At 43.4% G+C, this 19,967-nt stretch overlaps 5 protein-coding genes across 5 annotated transcripts; 2 read left to right on the forward strand and 3 right to left on the reverse strand.

Moving 5' to 3' along the window:
• Nucleotides 1–6,096: 6,096 nt before the first annotated feature.
• BDB00DRAFT_826710 (uncharacterized protein) lies at nt 6,097–6,611 on the reverse strand. The gene is made up of 2 exons (XM_053123745.1): nt 6,444–6,611; nt 6,097–6,374 (listed from the first exon to the last, which is right to left on the reverse strand). The coding sequence occupies exons 1-2, from the start codon at nt 6,570–6,572 to the stop codon at nt 6,246–6,248; spliced, it is 258 nt and encodes an 85-aa protein (XP_052978936.1). The 5' UTR covers nt 6,573–6,611; the 3' UTR covers nt 6,097–6,245.
• An 849-nt stretch (nt 6,612–7,460) lies between these two features.
• BDB00DRAFT_788498 (uncharacterized protein) lies at nt 7,461–8,005 on the forward strand (the record flags this gene model as incomplete). The annotated part of the gene is made up of 3 exons (XM_053120808.1): nt 7,461–7,463; nt 7,555–7,713; nt 7,853–8,005. The coding sequence occupies 3 exons, from the start codon at nt 7,461–7,463 to the stop codon at nt 8,003–8,005; spliced, it is 315 nt and encodes a 104-aa protein (XP_052978937.1).
• A 374-nt stretch (nt 8,006–8,379) lies between these two features.
• Nucleotides 8,380–9,252, forward strand: BDB00DRAFT_788499 (uncharacterized protein; the record flags this gene model as incomplete). Its single annotated transcript, XM_053120809.1, has 2 exons — nt 8,380–9,067; nt 9,152–9,252. 2 exons carry the CDS (start codon nt 8,380–8,382, stop codon nt 9,250–9,252), a joined length of 789 nt encoding a protein of 262 aa, XP_052978938.1.
• A 222-nt stretch (nt 9,253–9,474) lies between these two features.
• On the reverse strand, nt 9,475–12,177 carry BDB00DRAFT_826720 (WD40-repeat-containing domain protein). The gene is made up of 9 exons (XM_053123746.1): nt 12,071–12,177; nt 11,874–11,975; nt 11,569–11,752; nt 11,335–11,440; nt 11,151–11,254; nt 10,966–11,062; nt 10,427–10,897; nt 10,070–10,300; nt 9,475–9,961 (listed from the first exon to the last, which is right to left on the reverse strand). Exons 1-9 carry the CDS (start codon nt 12,080–12,082, stop codon nt 9,517–9,519), a joined length of 1,752 nt encoding a protein of 583 aa, XP_052978939.1. The 5' UTR covers nt 12,083–12,177; the 3' UTR covers nt 9,475–9,516.
• A 337-nt stretch (nt 12,178–12,514) lies between these two features.
• On the reverse strand, nt 12,515–19,842 carry BDB00DRAFT_420321 (uncharacterized protein). The gene is made up of 14 exons (XM_053117313.1): nt 19,740–19,842; nt 19,623–19,671; nt 19,465–19,524; nt 19,235–19,393; nt 18,416–19,123; nt 15,460–18,345; nt 15,004–15,380; nt 14,751–14,922; nt 14,093–14,666; nt 13,881–14,006; nt 13,584–13,752; nt 13,357–13,510; nt 13,028–13,268; nt 12,515–12,943 (listed from the first exon to the last, which is right to left on the reverse strand). Exons 2-14 carry the CDS (start codon nt 19,641–19,643, stop codon nt 12,612–12,614), a joined length of 5,979 nt encoding a protein of 1,992 aa, XP_052978940.1. The 5' UTR covers nt 19,644–19,671; nt 19,740–19,842; the 3' UTR covers nt 12,515–12,611.
• Between the last annotated feature and the right edge of the window lie 125 nt (nt 19,843–19,967).

Genomic DNA, 19,967 nt, shown 5'->3' on the forward strand with positions numbered 1-19,967 from the left:
CTCCGCTCTGATCCAACAATTGTCGGCGACGGGTCTGTGCGCTTTAATGGAACAAAGAACCGGCGACTATTGATACTCGATATGACCTTCTTTTCTTAGCTGACGATCAAGAAACGGCCGCTGCCAATTTCATCAGCGCAATTTATAACGGTTTGACAATCTCTTTTATGAAACGTGGGGATCGTGATGATTTTTATAAGTGAAGCTTACCACCTATTCAAGAAGATGCTTGGACTTTGGAGGACCATGCTGCCATGTCCAGTGACGATAACCCTGTCGCCACTACTAAAGGAGAAAACAACAACAACTATTATACCTCGCCAACAATGCAGCAACAGCATCATCCATAACGTGTCCATCGCAATAACACGAGCCAAATTTAATTTTATACGTAGACAAAGTTTTTCTATGCACTGGTCTTTTGATTTTGTAGCAATATTTTTATCGTGTAGAAGCAGGCCCTTCTTTTTTATTATATTTTGGCATACGTCACCGGTTTACATGAATATATATATATATATATATTCTTGTGATGCTTCTCGCCGATCAATGGAAATTGCAGTCATAAGTTTTGTATTGTAAAAAAGGTAGACACAATTTCGAACCTGAAATTAACGCAATATGTACAACAATATCAGGGATTGCATCTGTTAGAAGTCCCCTCTTCCATAGTTGCTGATGAGGACTTTGAACGCGCGTTTAATAAGTGGGATCTTGTAATACATAGCCTAGTGAGTCATAATATCGACGTTTTTTTTCAGAGCGTGATGCCCCTCCGTCTTTGCAGCTGCTTCGAGTGCCTGCACAAACTTGCGACTAAACGCCGTTGCACCGAGCTTGTGATAGACTTACTTGGTAATCGACTGAGTGTGTCCACACTACTATCATCTTTGGATCAAACTACTGTTAACGTATATATCCGATCGGGTTTCCCTTATCATCATCCCCTACATTTGATACTTTCGCTAGTGTTGATATCAAAAGTAGCGTCAAGCAAATCAAAAATTTCAAAGTGGCTTCGTTAGATTGCATGAAGAATCTCAGTAGTATAGCTCCATGTAATGTATTTATGTACTCGAGGCTTGGACGCTCACAAAAAAATTATATGGACGTCAACACATTTCTGGATGTCTTTTAGAATACTGGCTTGCCGGATTCGGATATTGGTGTAGTTTGATATAGTAGTACCGCCAGCGATCATTGAAAGACAAACTTTGGATCATTATCGCAGTCGCGTCGTCAAGCGAGAACGTGCGGCAGCTGCTGGCTATGCCGCTACAGAAGGGGCGCCATCACGTCCTTTATACACGTACGTATAAGCATACTTTAGACTCTAGGACGTGCGTATTTGCACATTATCAAGTGCATCGTACTTGTTGCATTAATATACATTAAGTGGAACTACCCGACGGTTTTTAATTGACCTTCCTTTCTTGCGAGCGGGTTTTCACTTGTCTGACGACGTCGATAAATAAGGTATTCATCGTCATTTATTTGGGTTTCCTTTTGATCCTTATGGTACTCTTCAGTACACCGACCATTGTCTATGCATGGAGAATCAGGATTAGTAGGGTCGAAAGGAAAATGCACCATGTGTCGCTCGGCAGTTGCCCGCGCTATCAAATACTGAATTGGGGAATATAGCCGCAAAGATATTGTCGCAATTGGCAAAAGTCCCCCCTCTCCAAGTATGAGTTGGACATGCGCATGTGGAAGACCACGTTTCTGAAATTCAACAATATACACGTGACCAATATTGCGCCCAAGAGTTATACGCTTTGTCAAATTATTCATAAGCTGAATTATCAATCAAGCATCTACAATAGGACAGTTGCGTGCTATACGGGCCATATGCAAAATTCAGAAACGAATGGACTGACCCAATGCATCATTACTTTCAAAACCTCCAGGTACCGTTAAGCAAAGTAATACGGTTATGGGCCTGACGATGCTGAACGGAATGCTCTGCATCATACAAATAGATATGAGCAAAGAATGGTCGAGCGTTTCCGGCAGGAACCAATGATCCGATATTGTGATGGTTAATGTCGCAGATACGGAGATATTAAGTGCCCCCACCTCCCTCTGAAAATTGGCCACAGAGTGGTCCTTGCGAGTACCAGGGAAGTGAAGCTTGCAGCACAGTTATAGGACCGAATATTATCTCAAAGTATACAGCATCAACATCGCTCCAACGCAACAAACCGGAAAGTTCAGTAGGTGTTGGAGGAAGTAGGGAAAGGGGAATGCTTCTTGAAGCTAGAGTGTATAGCGTCAGCAGTGTAACCTGTTTCTGTACTTGGGATATAGTTTTGTAGGCTGAATATTATTATATGAAGACGTAATGCAATAACTGAAGATATGTGGATGGCGAAGAATAATATAAGTGTATATGTAGCATAAGGTATGGTTGGGAGGGACAAAAGTAGGGTTAATGGTGTTGCTGTTTTGGATTAGTTGGTGTTTTTAGTAGATTCAGTGCTTCTTCTGGAGCTAGTTCGCCGTTGTTGTCGTCCTGATAGCTGTCAACAGGGTGACTAAATCGGTCTATACTTCTTTACTCTTTTTTCTGCCTCAAGCCCTTTCCATCCTTTGCTATAAGCATCGATTTATCCCCACAATTTTCGCTCAAACTTTCTAATAAGCTCGAGCGCTACGCTGTGGAGATTTGATTCGCTGTTTGCTTTAAACGATGCAAAGGAATAGTCACATTTTAGGCGTGCAGTTCGCTTGGCAGCTCCCCAATACAGTATCGCTCTATATAATTGCATTCACAATGAAATTTTGGGTACATTTCAAAGATGTGACCACTCTCAAGGACTGCCTCTTCAATTGCTGATTGCTGCTCCTGGAAATCTTGTTGTGCATTGAGCAAGTGTCGGGCACAACACCGGTAGTCTTTTGCTTCAGTGGCCTTGCAATCAAGCTTGAGACTATCATCCCAGAGGCGTCGCTCTTGTAGAATCTAGGTTTTCTAATCTAAACAAACGTTCTGCAATCAGCGCAATATGATATCTACTTTACCTTTTTTATCCCTTTAAAGTGCTGGACAAGTTTCTTGACCTTCTTCTTCTTTTAATTCTCTTTTACTTCGACCTCGACCTCCTTTATCAAATACATTGACTGAGGAAAAGACACCTTGTCATCCTTGAACTGGGGCCTATAGCACCAGCCGAGCTTAAACCAGTCCTGTGGATCTGCTTCATACACTTTCTCATTCAGCATCATTTTACTGACGAGAAGAGCATTCTTTCCGAAAGCATTGTGATTGTTACTTTATTCAAAGATGCAGACCGCTATATAAATAATGTTTGAGGCATGAAACAGTAAGTAAAAACACATAATCATGTTCGCAGCAATTCAAAAATACTGTATGCACATGCCTTTAAAGTTTTCATGCAATGCTTCAAAAATCGGTATAGCCCTCTCTTTGAGCTGCTTGATCATGCCATTGCTTCCCCAATAACCATCACGATTGTTGCCCGGATGGATGATGACCCTAGCCTCTTTGTATAATGGGTCACGGTAGTTTTTGTAATGTTTGCCAATCTTAAGTCGACCATGACATGGGCAAAGGAAATCAGAAACCATGATCGATGCACCCATGGACTTCTTTTGAAGGACCGTTTCCCCTTGCTGGAAGCCAGGCTGAGCGTACGCCATCATTGGCATAAAAAGTCGACTCATCATGCGTTACCCAGACAAGCTCCTGCTCATTCTCCCTAAGGGTGGGTGGGAGGAACAGCGATTTCCATATGCTCGCCTTCATAAGAGGTCATCTTTTCCGAATACTCTAACATACGCTTGACCCAATGTCGACGGTACTCCACAACATCATCGCGCTCATGGCCATTATAGTAGACCTATACAGCAAGTATATACATGTAAGAACCAAGTAAGCCAATACTACTAATCAATAGCAGCCATACCCCTTTTGTTTTGCGTCGAAAAGTATAGCCCCATTCATTCATATAACGCTGGACTGTGCGTAACGAGATGGTAAGTCGAGTACCAAAGCACTTGGGCAAAATTTCTTGCTCCAAATGCTCCTTCAGCTGCATTGGATCGCGAGCATCGGGTTTGTTTCCACGGATCCAGATTCGGGCTTTTTCTTTCACATCCTCGTCATCCAACAAGGACAGCCGTTTGGAATGCTTCCCTTGTCTGGAAACAGGTAGGACTCCCTCAGTAACATATGTCTTTGCCCAGTTACGGATAGACAATCGGTCAATTTGGTTTTGCATAAAAGGCGGGCCACTTCTTCTGATGCTTCCATCTTTTTCTTGCCATCTAAGAGTAGACTGATATAAGCGTGAACGCAGCTGCGTTGGTAAGCATCGTAAGATGATTCAGCACCATATACTGTTCGTTGGTTTTTTGCTGCATCACGTTGATCTTCGAGTACTTTTCTTCGACGCTTAAGGAGCTGCTTATATGCCTCTTTGGCTTCCTCTTTTGTCACATCTTTTGGTGCAGGCAAAGTTTGTTTCGTCGCAGTCGATAAAAAAAAGTTATCGAGCCTACCATACCCAACAGCAACCGAATTTTCTCTGGCACGAACCATCGCGTTGTGCCGCTTCTGTGATCGTTTCGAAAAACCTGATATAATGACCTCTTTAATTGTGTAATCTATTTTGACCAACATCTTTATTATGCCGTACCAGTGTATAAAACACTACGCAGATGTGCATCTGCACCATCTTTCCATAGTAATGCATTTTCACGCATTGTTTCTTCATCTAAGCCAAGACGCTCCCAGTCTTCTTCAATATCGTGATCATTATGCGACTCTTGATCATCACTTTCATAATTCGATAATGATATTGTTGCGCAGAGGAATAGCAGAATCATCTGGCATACGTATAACGATCTGAACATTAGGTTCCTCGAAAACACCATTAGCAGTACGGGCTCTTTGGCTGGCTGCACGCTTTTTTGCTGATTGACATCCCATATTGATGGATGGCAAAGGAAAGAAGGAAAGCTGCGCAAAGTTAAGGCACAGCCCAAGAGCCAGGCATGCGCCAAAATCTAGAAAAACTCCGCAATTACATATGAATCTTGCCTGAACCGACCAACTTTGAGCCCTTATTCCACAATTGTTATCATGGAAGAAAGAAAACTAATCCATAACATTTGTTTTTAATATGTTAAAGAGCAAACGTTATGGATTGAATTGATCTATAAGATTTAGATCAGGAGAACCAAGCTCTCAGGAATAGGTAAAAAATTTCGATCCTTGCTGACGCGCACCATATACGTTCTTCGCATTGCACTTTGTTTTAGCCTAGGTAAGACTAAATAGAAAGAAGGTGTACGCTTAGTGCTTTACCGTATCAAGGTCGCTTGTTATTTCACATGGGGACCGACGAAGAGCGATCCAGAATGATGTATTCTCATGACGAAGAGGTCGGCGTAGCAGAAAATGCACTATGTATATATCGCTGCAGTTGATTTCATAAACAACAGTAAGATTAAAATTCTTACAACGTCGAGCAAATAAAAGATATTACAGTACCCGCTCGTTAAACCGATCACCTCTGTTTTTCGAGAAAGTGATCGTTTTAACGAATGATCGGTTTAAAGATTGAGGGTCCACTATATGACATACATACTGCTTACCAAGCTGATATTTTGGGGAAGTTTAACGAAATATCGGTTTAGAGGTGATCGGTTTAACGAGCGGGTACTGTACATACACATGGAAACGATATTTCCAATATTCTGTTGGTGATGCATAATTATTTTCGTTTACTGCTGCTGAGTAACATTCCTTGTGTGGTGATATTACCGATGTTGTTGAACTAAAAGAAGCTCCAGTTTAAAAATGCAGCAGTTACTGTATTCTTCTTGATGTGTGTCAACTAATATACAATAATAAGAAAGAGGATGCGATCTCTCTCTTCTCATATTCAATGCAAATAAATACTATCTCGAGAATTCTCGGAAGAAAACTCGAACTGAGGTGGTCTAATATATTATGAGGCAATGTTTATCTGTTTGTCAGGGAAAATATTAGATTTTGTTTGTTGATCATCTGATTGTGTACGACACTAACACCAAGTGCAAGATCATAGTTACAGTAGTACAGTGCGCCAGAAAGAGAGTGTTGCCCTTTTTGTGGATGTTTCAAACTCTTTTTTTGTACTGTTGTTTGTTGTGTTCCCGGCTTTCCACACACAGAGACAAACCCAACAATTGCTGCTGATCTCTGCAAGGTTTCAGAGAGAAAAATCCAGGGTTAGTCACTCGACAACAACAACAAACATGGTGCCCAATCCAGTCAATGCATCTGCACAGCAATCGCTGCTCTTGTTGAAACAGAGCCTTTCATTACTCGGGTTCTGGGTTCTTATGTAGCTCACACTAATCAGCTAAATTGATGTAATTGTCAACTCGTCATATGATATTGTTTGTTTATAAAAACATAATCCAAAATTTACATGAACATCGGCCTGGAATCGCTCTCCCTGAGTGATTGTCGTAAACTGTAGATGAAGGAGTGTTGAGTATAAAAGGAAGGAAAGCAAGGTTAGTTTAAAAACCCATGATTTTGTTGCTCCTTTCCACATTACTTTTACAAGTTTACATGTAGAACTAATTGAGATTGGATCGTCATCATACAATGTCATTAGTATGTAGGTTTTTTTGTAAATTAACTATTGGTGTTTCATCGATACGTTACCCGTACTATAAGAAGTTTAATCACTTCGCACGCTCCCATCACACATACCGTTTCACAGGCTCCTTGTAATTTTTTAATATATGTGTGTTAATATCTTATGGTCACCAGCTTTTTATGGACATTTTGCTCTTATCAAGAAATAAAAAAAATCAAAAAAGCCGGCATTATGCTTACGTTATAAGGTTATTGGTGTGGATACAAAGCTAGTAAAGTATTACAGTACCTTTTAACGATGCGTCGATGTTTTCAAATTTAGAGCGTGAGCAACTTTCACAAAGGAGAAGTTGTAGCGGTAATAGCAGTAGCGGAAACAGTAGTGCATACTAATCATCATAATGATAGCAGAGCAAGGAATGAAGGCAAAATTGTTAAATCTACACAGCTGCAACAGGAATAGCGAAATATGTGACTTTGCCGAATAATACTTCCAAATTTTCTATGCAGAGATAATGTGATGTTGATCCTATTTCTTCTGCGCGATGCATGATGATGGTAGCTCGGACATGGGCATATTTGAGAGGATGGAGATACTGATTGACTAGGTTTGTTTTGGCAGCTTTACTGATAATTTAACACGCGAGTATATGCATGGAAAACAGGAATTGTTTCATCCGCTTTTGAGGGAAACCCCAGCCTGCAGCAGCAAGCAAGCAAGTCACGTGTTGGACAGATCCAGCCCCAGTGCACGAACTACAATGCCGCGGGACTCAGATTCCCTCGTCTTATTTTGTATTGCACATAGTTGGTTACGATCGCGCGGTCGTAAATTTTAAAAATGGTAAAAAGAAATCTACTGAATCTTGCTTCAAGACAATTCGCTCCAACCACTGTAAATCTCTAATTTGCTTTACAATTGTCAATGGTTTTAGTTGTTCTACTCTTTTTTCAAAACATTGGTCGATCAGAAAGTGACCGTCGAACTTAAGAACGATCTCGCCATCACGGGTACCCTAAAATCCGTGGATCAGTTCTTAAACATTAAGCTCGATGACATTACGGTGATCGATGAAGAAAGATACCCACACATGGTAAATAAAAGCTGGGATCATTGTCGACGGATGTGTTATTACTCTAGGGTGGGGGTTGGGGAAAACGAGATAAAGGAACGAAACTCACAAGATACGTCATCCGTTGTATCATGTCAACATGGCATTGGATTGTATGTAGAGCTCTGTCAAAAACTGCTTCATTCGAGGATCGGTTGTGCGTTATGTTCAACTGCCACCGCAAGCAGTAGATACGGCCTTGTTACAAGATGCGGCTCGACGAGAGGCCGCGCAACCGACAGCGGCACAACAAAGCAATGTGAGAGTCAAATAAATTAAAACAAGGAAAGAGTTGCGGGAAAAGGGTCTTCTCCACTCAGAAAGTATTGCCACACTACACACACACACACACACACACCTTGGATGCGTTTGCTTTTCACACGTGTGCATCTCCATTTATATAAAAACACAAAACTTGGCCTTTCCTTCTTCTGTTTTCTTCTCCTTTTCTCTTCTTTTGCTCTTGCCACCCGCTCTCTTCACCTCTCTCTACTTGTCTCTCGTTGCTCGCTGTACTTCTCGTTTCGTCTTTTTCTAAAAAACAAAGACACCATCTACGCAAAATACACATTCTTTCAAATGATGCCATCGTTTTTTGGATTTCGGAAACCTAAAGGGCTATCAATCAAAAGTGCCATCCTGTTCCCCATGCGAAAGAAGAAAAAGAAAGAGCGGCGACATACTGCAACCTCCATCATCTCCCATCAAACATCCGCAACAGCACCACCTGCTGTTGCCACGACTGGCGGGATCAACACCGCCGCAACTACAACTACTGCAAAGGACGATGTTAGCCCCTTTGCGCGTGCATATGACCACGATCTGGCTACAAAATTCAGCGACAGTGTCGTCAACGATCTGGAGTTACTCCTGTCCATGGAGACACAAGCTCGGATGGATGCATTGGAAGCACGTCAGCGACAGGAGGAGGAAGCCGCAGCCACAAACGCCGTAAAGTCAAGAAGGCTTACATTTGAACTGCCTGCCCGACCCGATACCAAAACGCCACCCAACACCAGTAATACCACTAATAGCAGTAACATCAATAACAACAGCAACAATAAGTTGAGCCTCCTGCCATCCAAAAACCGTCGTGGCAGTTTGGGTAGCATCTATAGCTCTGAAGATGACGGCGACGAAGGCTATGATAATGACAGCATGTGCGAGTCTGGGCCAACAAACGACGACGATGACTTTATACCCCCACCAGTCCACATGAACGCCCGCGTCCGGCTGATCCGTCGTCCCTTACCAACATATGGCTCTGTTCGCTTCATCGGCCAGGTTGACTTTGCCCCCGGCCAGGAATGGATTGGTGTCGAGTTGGATAGCAGGGGTAGGTTCCATATATAAATAACAAGAACTACAACAACCACAACCACAACCACAACTACAGTTACTAAACAACGGTCTTTTGTAGTTGGCAAAAATGACGGTTCTGTCAAAGGCAAACGTTATTTCACGACGGATCGTGATCGCGGTATATTCGTTCTCAGAGAAAACCTGTCTGTCGTTGTTTAACTTGCATTATCTCCTTCACCCCCTATTCTTACCATGTACTTCATATTAGTTTGTTATTTTTGTTACGGCCCCACCCGCTCTAATCCTTCTTTCTTTTTTTGTCATTGGTTATCCCCACATTCAGTTATATCTTCTTCCCACGTGGTGAGACCAGATCAAATACCAACAATATACATAGATAGGCATAAAATAATGTAATGCAAATCAGGTTTCGATCATGGTTCTTTTTTTTCTTCTTTTTGTGTAATTAAATTGTTTTTGGCTTTACGAAATTGATTGTGACGATAAAGACGATGATGGCAATGAAGATGATTGTGATGAAGATGATGATGAGGCGGTAGCAGTAGTAGTGCTGCTGCTGCTAGTAGTGATGGTGCTAATCAACGTGGGTGCAATCCGCCGTTTCTTTTGCGTATTACTTGTGACTTGCATGCTCCTTTTTTCCGCTGGCTTGATTAAGCTAGTCAAGATATTTACTGGCCGTGGCTGTTTCTCCGGAGGAGAGGTAATATCCATCATTTCAATATCATGTTCCTCGGAAGGACCACCAGCAGTCATGGTCGACGTCGTTGTGGTAGCAGTGGTTGCAGCAGCAATATCCATAGTTGGTTTTCGTGCATTTGCCTTGCCAAGTTCATTCTCGTCAAAAACAACTGCCGAGCAATAACCATCTGCAGATGAAAAAACAAGTATGCTTCCGTCATGAGACCTACACCCACGTTGTTGTTGTTGTCGTAGTAGTAGTGGTAGATAAACAACAGTGTGAATTTAGTGCGCGTGCCAAAAGAATGAATGTTTCCCGAGAATAGTAAATTACCATGCAATGTCTGTGATAGGTGCAAAATGCATGCCCGAAATGACACACAGCGGTATTGCTTGTTGGGTATCGTAGATATACACGGCATCTTGGCTTGCAACAGCATAGATCAATCGATACGGCAATCCGAACATGCTTCGCTTGGCAGACGAGCGGAGCTCATATGTATCACTACACCATCGGATTGCGATCGACGGTTTGTTGTGGTTACTTGTGTACGCCATTGGGTGTCTGTTTTATCATGATCCGTGATTTTTTTTTCACACACAAGGTCAATTTATCTGCCTTTTGTCATACAAACAGCATGCCCCCCATACTCTAATTTCTGTAACCCAGAACAGCATCGATTTCACTTACTTTAGCAGTGTATTCCGAGGGTATAAGTAGGCGCAGTTTGCAAGATCATCCCCTTCCTCTTCATTGCTATTGCCATTTGTTGTTGTTGCTGTTGTAGTAATATTAGTAGTAGTAATAGCAGAGTCGCTGGTAGTAGTAGTATTATTATTGTTAGTGGTTGTGGTAGCTATCGCAGTATCCAAGCTCTTGCACAATCCTGCAGGTGTGACCAGAAATGCTCCATCAGGACTGAATGAGAGGCGCCGGAAGAAAGTCACTAGATTTTCATCGTGGTACATGCGAAACGATGGCACTGTGGTTGCAGTAGAAGAAGCAGTTGGAGCTGCTGTTATAGTAGTTGTTGTTGGTGCCACATCTTCGTTCATAGCTGCAGCTGGTTTAGGTTTGTTCATGCGATGATGTCGTTTTGAGCAGCCGCTCAGTTTTAACCGATTCGGTCCTTCCTTGCGATATTTGTATATAGCCACAGATCTAAACCAGAAGCTTTTTCAATATCGCTTTTCTTTAGGCTTTTTCCTTTTCTTTCCCCTTTATTGTACCTATCACTACTTTGCGTTGCAACATATTGTCCCATTGGATCCCAAGTTACGCCTTGTACATAATGGGTGTGGTCTGTAAGAACGTGAATGGCGCTCCCTATGTGTATTATACAATAATTATTAGCCTTCAGCTTCTTTACGCTTTCCATATACAAACACAAAATCAGGAGAAACGATATACTTACGCGTACTAATACTCCATATGCGTGCTGTATTGTCAATAGATGCTGTAATGAAGAATTGACTGCACGGGGACCACGCTAAATCATAGATTTCTTTGCTGTGTCCACTAACAATACCGACGACTGCATTAATTTCTCTGATCCATACATGCATAGTTTCACTATCCATTCGTAATAATCCACTTACTGAAACAATTGCACTACAGACCAGGTTTCCTTTTCAAATTCGGCATATTCTCTTCCAAAAGCTGACTCTTGTGTCAACGCCTTTTTCCATAAAATCACACATGAATCTTTCAATGTACAAGGAAAAGAGGAAACCGTTAATGTGTGTACAATACAGCCCTTTGATGCTCTATCTTTGTCCCGTAACAGTAGTCGATTTAGCATTATATCGAAGCCCCATTCCCTCCAAACTTACCGTCCCCTGCTGAAGCAAGATATTCTCCTGACGGCGAAAACCGAACCACGTTGACGGGAGCAGCATGACGTTTCAATTCAGACAAGAAATCTATATGTACTGGAAATGACTCGATCTTCTTCTCAAAGCTTTTCTTGTTGCTATTATCTAGTTTGACTTCGGGTCGTCTCTTCATGCTCCACAACTGTTTTGGTTCATTCAACGAAATTGACCACATGTAAGTCTGTTGTTCTTTTCTTCCCGATATACGTTTTGTAGCGCGGCTTTTTGTTTCGCCATCGTTTGGGTTTTTGTGTTTTACTTACCCGAACAGAAGTGTCTGCGCCTGCGCTGGCCATTCGTGTTCCGTCAGAAGAGAAATCGACAGAGTAGATGGCTTGTCCATCGTGCCAGTTGATTTCCAACGTCTTTTTATTTTTCGTAAAGTGTTTTTTAGCATGTACGCCGATAAAAGTCTTTTACTTCTCTCATGGGTGTATTTCGTATCGATTTGTCAAATTACCTTGGCTCGCATTACTGTGTGTTTATTATGTTTTAGCGTGTGCCTGTGTAGAAAAGGGAAGAAAATAACGCGTATAAATAAGGAAACGACGCGGCGACGATTTGAAAATGGTCGGAGGACGCGTCACAGCCGACACCAAATCGTGTATCTCGTCTTATAACAGTATCAGATTCTTTTTGAGCATCAGATCATCAACCTGCATGGTGTTTCTTTCATAGTGTTTAACACCCTCGCATTCTTCATAATAACTGGGCAGTAGTTGCAGTGGTCACTCATCCGAGATATTTTGTGTATGCGTGAGTATTATCGCCTATCTAACCGCGTTTAGCCAAATGTCTTAATGGCTATTAATATGTAAATGCGTTTTTTATGTGCAAGTATATACTTTTATTTTAATGCTTATCCACAGATACAAGCTGTTGTTTAAGGTAATATAGATAATAAATAGATGGTGGTAAAAACATAAGTTACTTTTACATATATAAAGAAAGAAAACACTTTAACAATTAAAAAAAATTCATCGTATTTCTCTTAGTCATAATCATGCAAAGTTGCTGAAATCCGTCTTCAAGTGGATCGTGGGCTGTTTGGTATCTTCACTACGCTGCAATTCTTCTTGCCGTCGTTGCTTTTGCTGTTGTTGCTGCTGCTGTTGCTCTTGATTCGACATGACACTTTGTCGAACTGATGTTTCCAATCTGATACGGACATGATCAGGCAATTCTGAGACGGTATCTTTGAACGCCAATGGCGTGCTAGTGGCCAATGTCAAAATCTGAGCCACAACTGTACGATGGACAGGCGTTGTTTCTGACGCAGACGGATCCATCAAGACAGTCAATGTCGGTAATACGATGCTTAGTAATAATGATCCTATAAGAAAGTTACATCAGTTTATACCTGGTTGTTTCTTTTACATGCTTATTCTCCATGTCGTTATCCCGTGAATACACTTACGTTCTTTATCATCAGCAGCAGCTGTTGGCAGTGTTACCAATGTCTTGACATCTTCATTCAACAGCACCAACTGCTCGTCCGAAACACTGGATAGCTTTTGGAAGGAAAGCAAATGTTGAACAATGGTCGGTATCAGTGCACTCAACAGGGATTTGCCTAGTGATACGGAAGTAGGCGAATCGGATTTCTTTTCCGGCAACATGATCAGCATACGCATACACTGATGTGCTGTTAAGGCAACCTAAGTACACATTTATCTACTAGTCAGTAAAACGATACAAAAAGTGTTGAAGAAAATACGTCCGATCGAATATATATGTACACCATACCTCTTTGTTTTCACTCTGCAAGGCATGTCTCATTATATCGACAAACACGCCTCGGCCTTCGGTGTCATGGATGCTTGCCTCAGGGCAGCCCGTGATAATCAACACCGATGCTAGCAGTTTGTTCTTGAGCATATTTTCATTGACTTGGGTTCCCCTAAAAAAGACAATTTTGGAAAGTTAGTAAGATTAATTACATTTGCATATAATGGCTACAATGTGACACTTACTCGTTAAAGAGGTTATCCAAGAGTGAATGCAGCATGGCACAAGTAACACGCGACAGAGTTCGCTTTTCGGCAGATTCAAGTGATGACTCAAGTTGGGGTAATGTCGACTTGAGCGAGACAAGAACGCGTGGTGCTAACAATGTTTCCAATTTGCTATCTCGCAAAATTTCTAATAAAAAAGAGCATGGTTGGTTTCTCCGTTAAAGCTTCCATAGTTAAATGAAGAAAAGCATCCAGGATCATGGATTCTTCATTTGTCTTGGGTCCTGCACAAAAAACCCTCATTAAGTATGGTACCTGAGAAAATGTAAAAAGAAATAGCCAATAAATCGATCTTGTAGCTCGCGGGAGCGATGTTTACAAGCATGCCTAGCTCATCTAAGCAAGGGCCCAATAAAATCGCGACTTGTTCTTGGTTTGCGCCTGCCAATCCTAAAGAATAGTCGGTTTATATCAAATCTCCCGATTTCAATCCTTTTCTCTCCATTGAATATTAAAGAAAAACTTACTAGATGAAGATCGTTTGGTGGTGGTCAGACTTGGTAACGTTTGCAGAAATACGTTGATCAATAAGCGTAAAACATAGTAAAGTTTAGCCGTTGAAGGGAATGCACCAGGCTCCAATGCTCGGTCAACATCCATATCATCACTTTCACCGTTGAGGTCATCACACAAGTATTGAGCGCCATAGTTATTGGTCAAGCGTTGGATAAGTTCAATAATGATGAGCTGAATGCGATAGCCTTCTGTCTGGATCAGTCTATCAAAGACATTCATCAATTCCAAAAAGATGGCTTTCGGTAAGAAGTGTTGTCCCGCCAAAGAGGGTTGAATGAATGTCCTAAGGGCTTTCAAGCAAATTGCCATTGTTGATACATCAGACCGGCCGCTGCTCGAGCTGGATATCCGTGACAAACTTTCGATACAAAGACCAAACAGAACGCTAAACAGATTGGAGGGCTTGTCTAGTTCGGTTTGTTCAGCATCTGGGTTCTTGGCTAATGCATCCAGCATCGAAGGAGCACTGCTTTCGATCAAGCTGGCGACCGCTTCCATGATCTTGAGCCACGACTTGCGGTAGTACTGTATTCAAGAGGTTGTTGTTAGTCATGTAAACGCAATACCCGACATCTTTTGTATATACGAGAAAAAAGAACGAAGACATACTGGTAGCACGACCTGCTTGGTCGCAGCCGAATACATTGACTCAATACCACCGCTAGACGAAGTCTGGATACCTTCAGCGCTACTCGTCAGTGCGACGATATCTGACTCTAGCCGAATGCGAGCATAATCTTGAAGCGAGCGCAGCCATAATGGACTCAATGCTGACAGATTGCTATCATTATGGCATTGTAATTATATCACTGTCAGCTTTCAAAGCCATGAATATATCTTTTAAAACGTTGAACGCTCTTACGGTTGAAGAATCTGTCGCAAATAATCTTGTCGGTGGCTAGACACCTGAAGCTCGGCCCAGGCATTCAAAACCGACAACTTCACCATGACTGAAGCATGGGGACTCAGATCCTTGACTTCGCCCACTCCTGTCAATTCGCTCTCGCTCTTGACTTTATCCAAAGACGACACCAGTAGTTTCAATACTCTTCCGAGCTGATATAAATCCTTGACAATACCACTACCAACATAGATGGCACATACACGGACAGCGGCACTAACAATTTCCGAAGATGAATCGGCCCCAAAAGCAGGTGTCAATGCAGCACCGATCTGAGCTGCATATTGCTCAAGCAGCAATGTTCCTTCCAAATCTGGATCAGCAGTGGCAGCAAATTTCTATATCATCCATTCGTTCAGTTATTTGGGCAACACGAGCGAACACAGATTTGCAACAGAAAACCCCTTCTTCTCTTACCTCGATCACCATCCTCAAAAGAGAAATACCCGCCAAACGAAGCTCATCGACATGAGCAGTGGCAGCAGTGAAAGAAAGTTTGATCAAATCAGGCACTCGGAACACCAAGTAATCACCAAAACCAGCTTGCTGGCGTCGTGCACGCGCATAAATCAGGTCAAAGTGTTCTCGCGTGCCGCTGGAGGAGATCATCTCGATAGTCTTTTGCAAACATTGTAAAGCAAACAACTGCGTACGCCAACGAGGCGGGATCTCGACATTGACTGTCAGTCTGGATGTCATACCCGATGCGTCTGCAACCGTTGTAGTGATATCCACTTGCCCTTCGTCACCAAATCCAGCGCCGTCATCATCCCCGAATCCGTCATCATCGAAATCATCCTCGTTGTCATTGAGGCCAGCTGGACCATCAAAGCTACCACCACGGCCGGGGTCCACCGGTGGATCCAATTCTGATGCTGCGCCTGCACCTGGCTTGGTCTTATCCGGTTTGTTTGTACCCGACATAATACGCTTGGTAATATTGACCCACACGGATGGTTCGTGCAATGCGGTTTCCTTGAGCCAGCTACGAATCACATTTTTGACGTCCGATAACCCTGGATCCGTGTCGAGCATCTTGAACAATTCGGTATCGAGGCCTGGCTGCGCAGCCTTGAACACAAGCTCGGCATCTCGCTGCACCAACTGGTACAGACAGGTGACAGCGGCCTTTTTTAGTGGCAAATGCAAGCTCACAATCTGGCTCTGTAGGTATGGAACAAGTTCTTGGGTATTGAGATGCTGTGGCGCGAACATAAGAAAATGCTGAATACATCGGATGGCTTCCACATTAACGCGCTCGTCAGGCTCCAGCTTCAGTTCTTCGACCATGTTCAAGCAAAGTTCCCGGATCTTGAATGAGGCTTGCAGCTCAGGACCCAATGTGCCGATCAGTTCGTAGATAATCCGGCCAAACTCTTGGTATGCAGAGAAGCCAACGCTCATACCAGCATTGGAAACGGCAACAGATCCGCTACCAGGTTCGTGCGTCTCACTCAGGTACAATTTGGCGACCATGCCGAGGGTACTGTTGACATATGTAGAAAACATCAATCCAGCCGCACTGACGGTCATAGCAATCGCTTCAAGGGCCCAGGCATGGACCACCGGGTGTGGATCGCTGCTCAAAGAGACAAGGATACCAAAGAGTGTTTTCAAATGTGGTGCAGCAGCCATGCCGCCGACATGAGTATAGATGTAGCCAATGGCGAGTGCACAGCCGGCACGGACATCCGGATCACGGTTGCTGACAACAAGATCAACAAGCTGTTGCATTTGTGCGGCGACAAAGGAACCGCCCAGGATCGCAGTGAGTCTTCCAATCGTTTCACTTGCAGCATTACGCAGATACGGGTCTGGATGCACAATTGCTTCCATCAAAATTTCTTGGACTAGTTGCGTGGCACGACCACTTGCAATGCCGTGTGTCGTTTTTTTGTTCGCTGAAGACATCATGTTCTTGAACGCACCCAGTAAAGCCACTGTCACATTGACCAGCACTGCGGCGCGTTTGGGCGAATTCTTTTCCAATCTGGCATCCTTAACCACACTGGCGATATGTTCGAACGTTGATTCTTGTACGGGAGGAGGCTGGCTTGGAAACAAGGTGGCAAACAACTCAATGCTGGTATCGATATAGCCGGTAGATGGCGCAACGGGACGTGGCAAGACTAACGCTTCGCCCCCGTCAGCTGCCGTGGAAGCGAATGTGGTATAGATATAGATCGGATCCAGCTCTACCGAACCGATAATGGGTCGCTCTAGTAGTTCTTCGATGCGCTGGAAACGATCTTTGGTCACCCATTCTTTGCTATGATTGCCAAGACTATCCCCGCCATCTTCCCCAAGATCATCCTCGTTCTCCATGGCAACATCAACCCTGTATCCTTGCATTTTGCTTGTAACGCCGTAACCATGGCCATCCGCAGAGCTCCATACGCTGACAAATTGACCCGGAACCGATGCGGTGACTTGCGCGTGAGCACCCGATGACGGATGGACTTTATCAGATTCAATAAATACGTTCAGAGAGTTACGCAGCAAACTAGTCAGCGACGACTCGTACGTGGATAGGAGTGGTCGTATCGTGACAAAGCATTGGAAGATGCGTCGACGAAGCATATAATATTGATCAATCAGCTTGGTTTGATGTGGAACACATGGTGACATGGTAGTAGTCGAGAAAGTGTTGGGTGCAGTGGCAAGGAAAGCAAGTGTGTTGTTGAGAAGAGCTGCAATGCGTTTAGCAACATCGAGCGTGACAAGAGTGTTGCTGTTGTGCACAAGGAAGCTGTAGATAGAGCTGATGGCACACTCGCGAACATGGAACAAAAAGGACCACTCTGCTTCAGCGCGAATCGCATTGGCTTCCTTTCCCGTTGGCTTTGGCAGGGCACTTTTCCATAAGAGCAATAGTTGGGGCAAATGTAGCTTGACCAGGTTTGGACCGAGACACATCAAAGAACCAACAAGGATCCATGCTACTTGGCTTTGAATGCTGGCAATATGAGCCGACTTACTCGGGTTCTTTAGTAGTTGTGTGGCGAGTGACATGGCGCGTGCGCTCAGTTCAAAGGATGTGTAGATGGGTCGTGCTGGAAATACGCTCATGATTGCACCGAGGGTATATGCATAAGCAATCGTTCGACGTAGAAGCTCGGGGGTTGTGCTGGGGTTGGACATATTGGATAGATCCTTTTCGAGCGAGTTGAGTGCGCGCGGTAATAGGTACGGAAGGTTAGACGGGACGGAGTAGCATACGCATCGAATGCACCAAGCAGCTGCCGTTTGTACGGCGAAGCTCGGGTGAGTTAGCAGGACAAAAAGCGGATCGACCACAATATCCTGTCACATGAAAGACATTTAATAAGGGAGGGAAGACACATAAGCACATCCCCACTTCTCATGTCTATACCTTAACAGCATTGGCACCACCACCAAGCTCGCACACAAGTGCTGATATCAAATTGGTTGCACAGATCAATGCATGTTTGTTGGGAGGCAACTGGTTGCGTTTCAACGGCGGCCAGCTCTTGACCCACTCTGCAACGAGATGCCGAATCGCCATCGCCTGGCCTTGTTCACTAAGCAGTCTTTTGCCGATTGTGCTGTGCAGCAAAAAGAATACCTGTGCACGCGCAAATGATCCGTCCGATGATGCAAGGCTTTGCTTTGTTCCATCCAGCAATTCCTTCAGGATATGGCGTGCAATCACAGCATAGTTGTTTTCGACAAATTCTGTGCCTAGCAGCACAAACAAAGTTGCGTAGGTCTCGATAATGCCGATCTTAAATTCGCGTGACACGTTCGGTCGGTTATAGTTTGTTGACAGCAAGTTCAGCATTTCATCCACGGTCATAAGCGTGCTGTTTGGCTGAATATCGGCAGCACCGCGAGCATTGTTTGCTTCTTCGCCAGTCGTAGCGTGTTTGATGTTGGGTTTGTTTGGATCAGTTGTTGCAGTCGTCTGTGTGAAAGCGAGTAGCGTGGCACAAAGTGATGATACGGCCCGACGAACTGGGAATGTGGAGCTTTCAAAGGCCTTGAGGAAGAGCTGCAGTAGGTTTTCGACGTCATGTTGTGTAAAGGTTTGTTTTGCGTGTTGGATGACAGCTTGCATGCACTAATTGTGTGTATCCAATAAGCCCTTTGCTTTAATCACTTTTTCTGTATTCCATATCATAACGCGGCACTAATAGCGTAATGAACCCTTCTTTTATTCCTTATTTCTTACCTGTGCACAAGCAACACGCATAACAAGTGCTTTGTCCACCAATCCGTGTTTAAGATGCTTTGTCAACTCCTTTAATATTGGCTCCGTTGCTGCTTTTCCTGCACCCTTCAGCAATAACGTAAATGCATTGACAGCCTCTAATCGTAATAATAACGGATTCTATGGTATGAAAATAACACCTTTTTAGTAACAGATTCAATCCATCTGGTATCCTCTCTTTACACTCTTACGTTGCTTGTTTTGATGACTTTGTTTAAGTGAGCAGCCGTTTCAGCGAATAGTGATAGCACCTGGAGATATAAGATCCAATTGGTCAGGACTCCATAGTAATTCTTGCTTTCTTATCCCGTGATTTCTGTAACGCATATAAGGAAAATTGGTTTTTTACCTTGCTTCCTGTGGCGCCCATAATAGCACCAGTCGTTGATACCGCCGCTCTAAAAATAATCATCAGCCATTTCTGCATAAGCAAGACGATCCGATTATCCTCTCATTCGCTTCTTACATCCTTGCTTCCTTGTCTATATTCTTGCTCGCATTTATCAAACTATGCAGCGCAGTGACTGTATCGAACAGTTGGCGCGTCTCGCCTCGCGTATACAGTAATACAAAACATCGTCCAATTAGAAATCGGATAGGCCTCCGAGGTTTTGCCGTTGCAAGTGAAATGAGTCGAAGCAGCGTCTTTTCCAACTGAGGCTGTGTTCGTTTTAAGGTTTCCTACGGTAATTAC

Source organism: Zychaea mexicana, assembly GCF_025766255.1.
Source record: "Zychaea mexicana strain RSA 1403 chromosome Unknown BDB00scaffold_44, whole genome shotgun sequence".
NCBI lineage: Eukaryota > Fungi > Mucoromycota > Mucoromycetes > Mucorales > Lichtheimiaceae > Zychaea > Zychaea mexicana.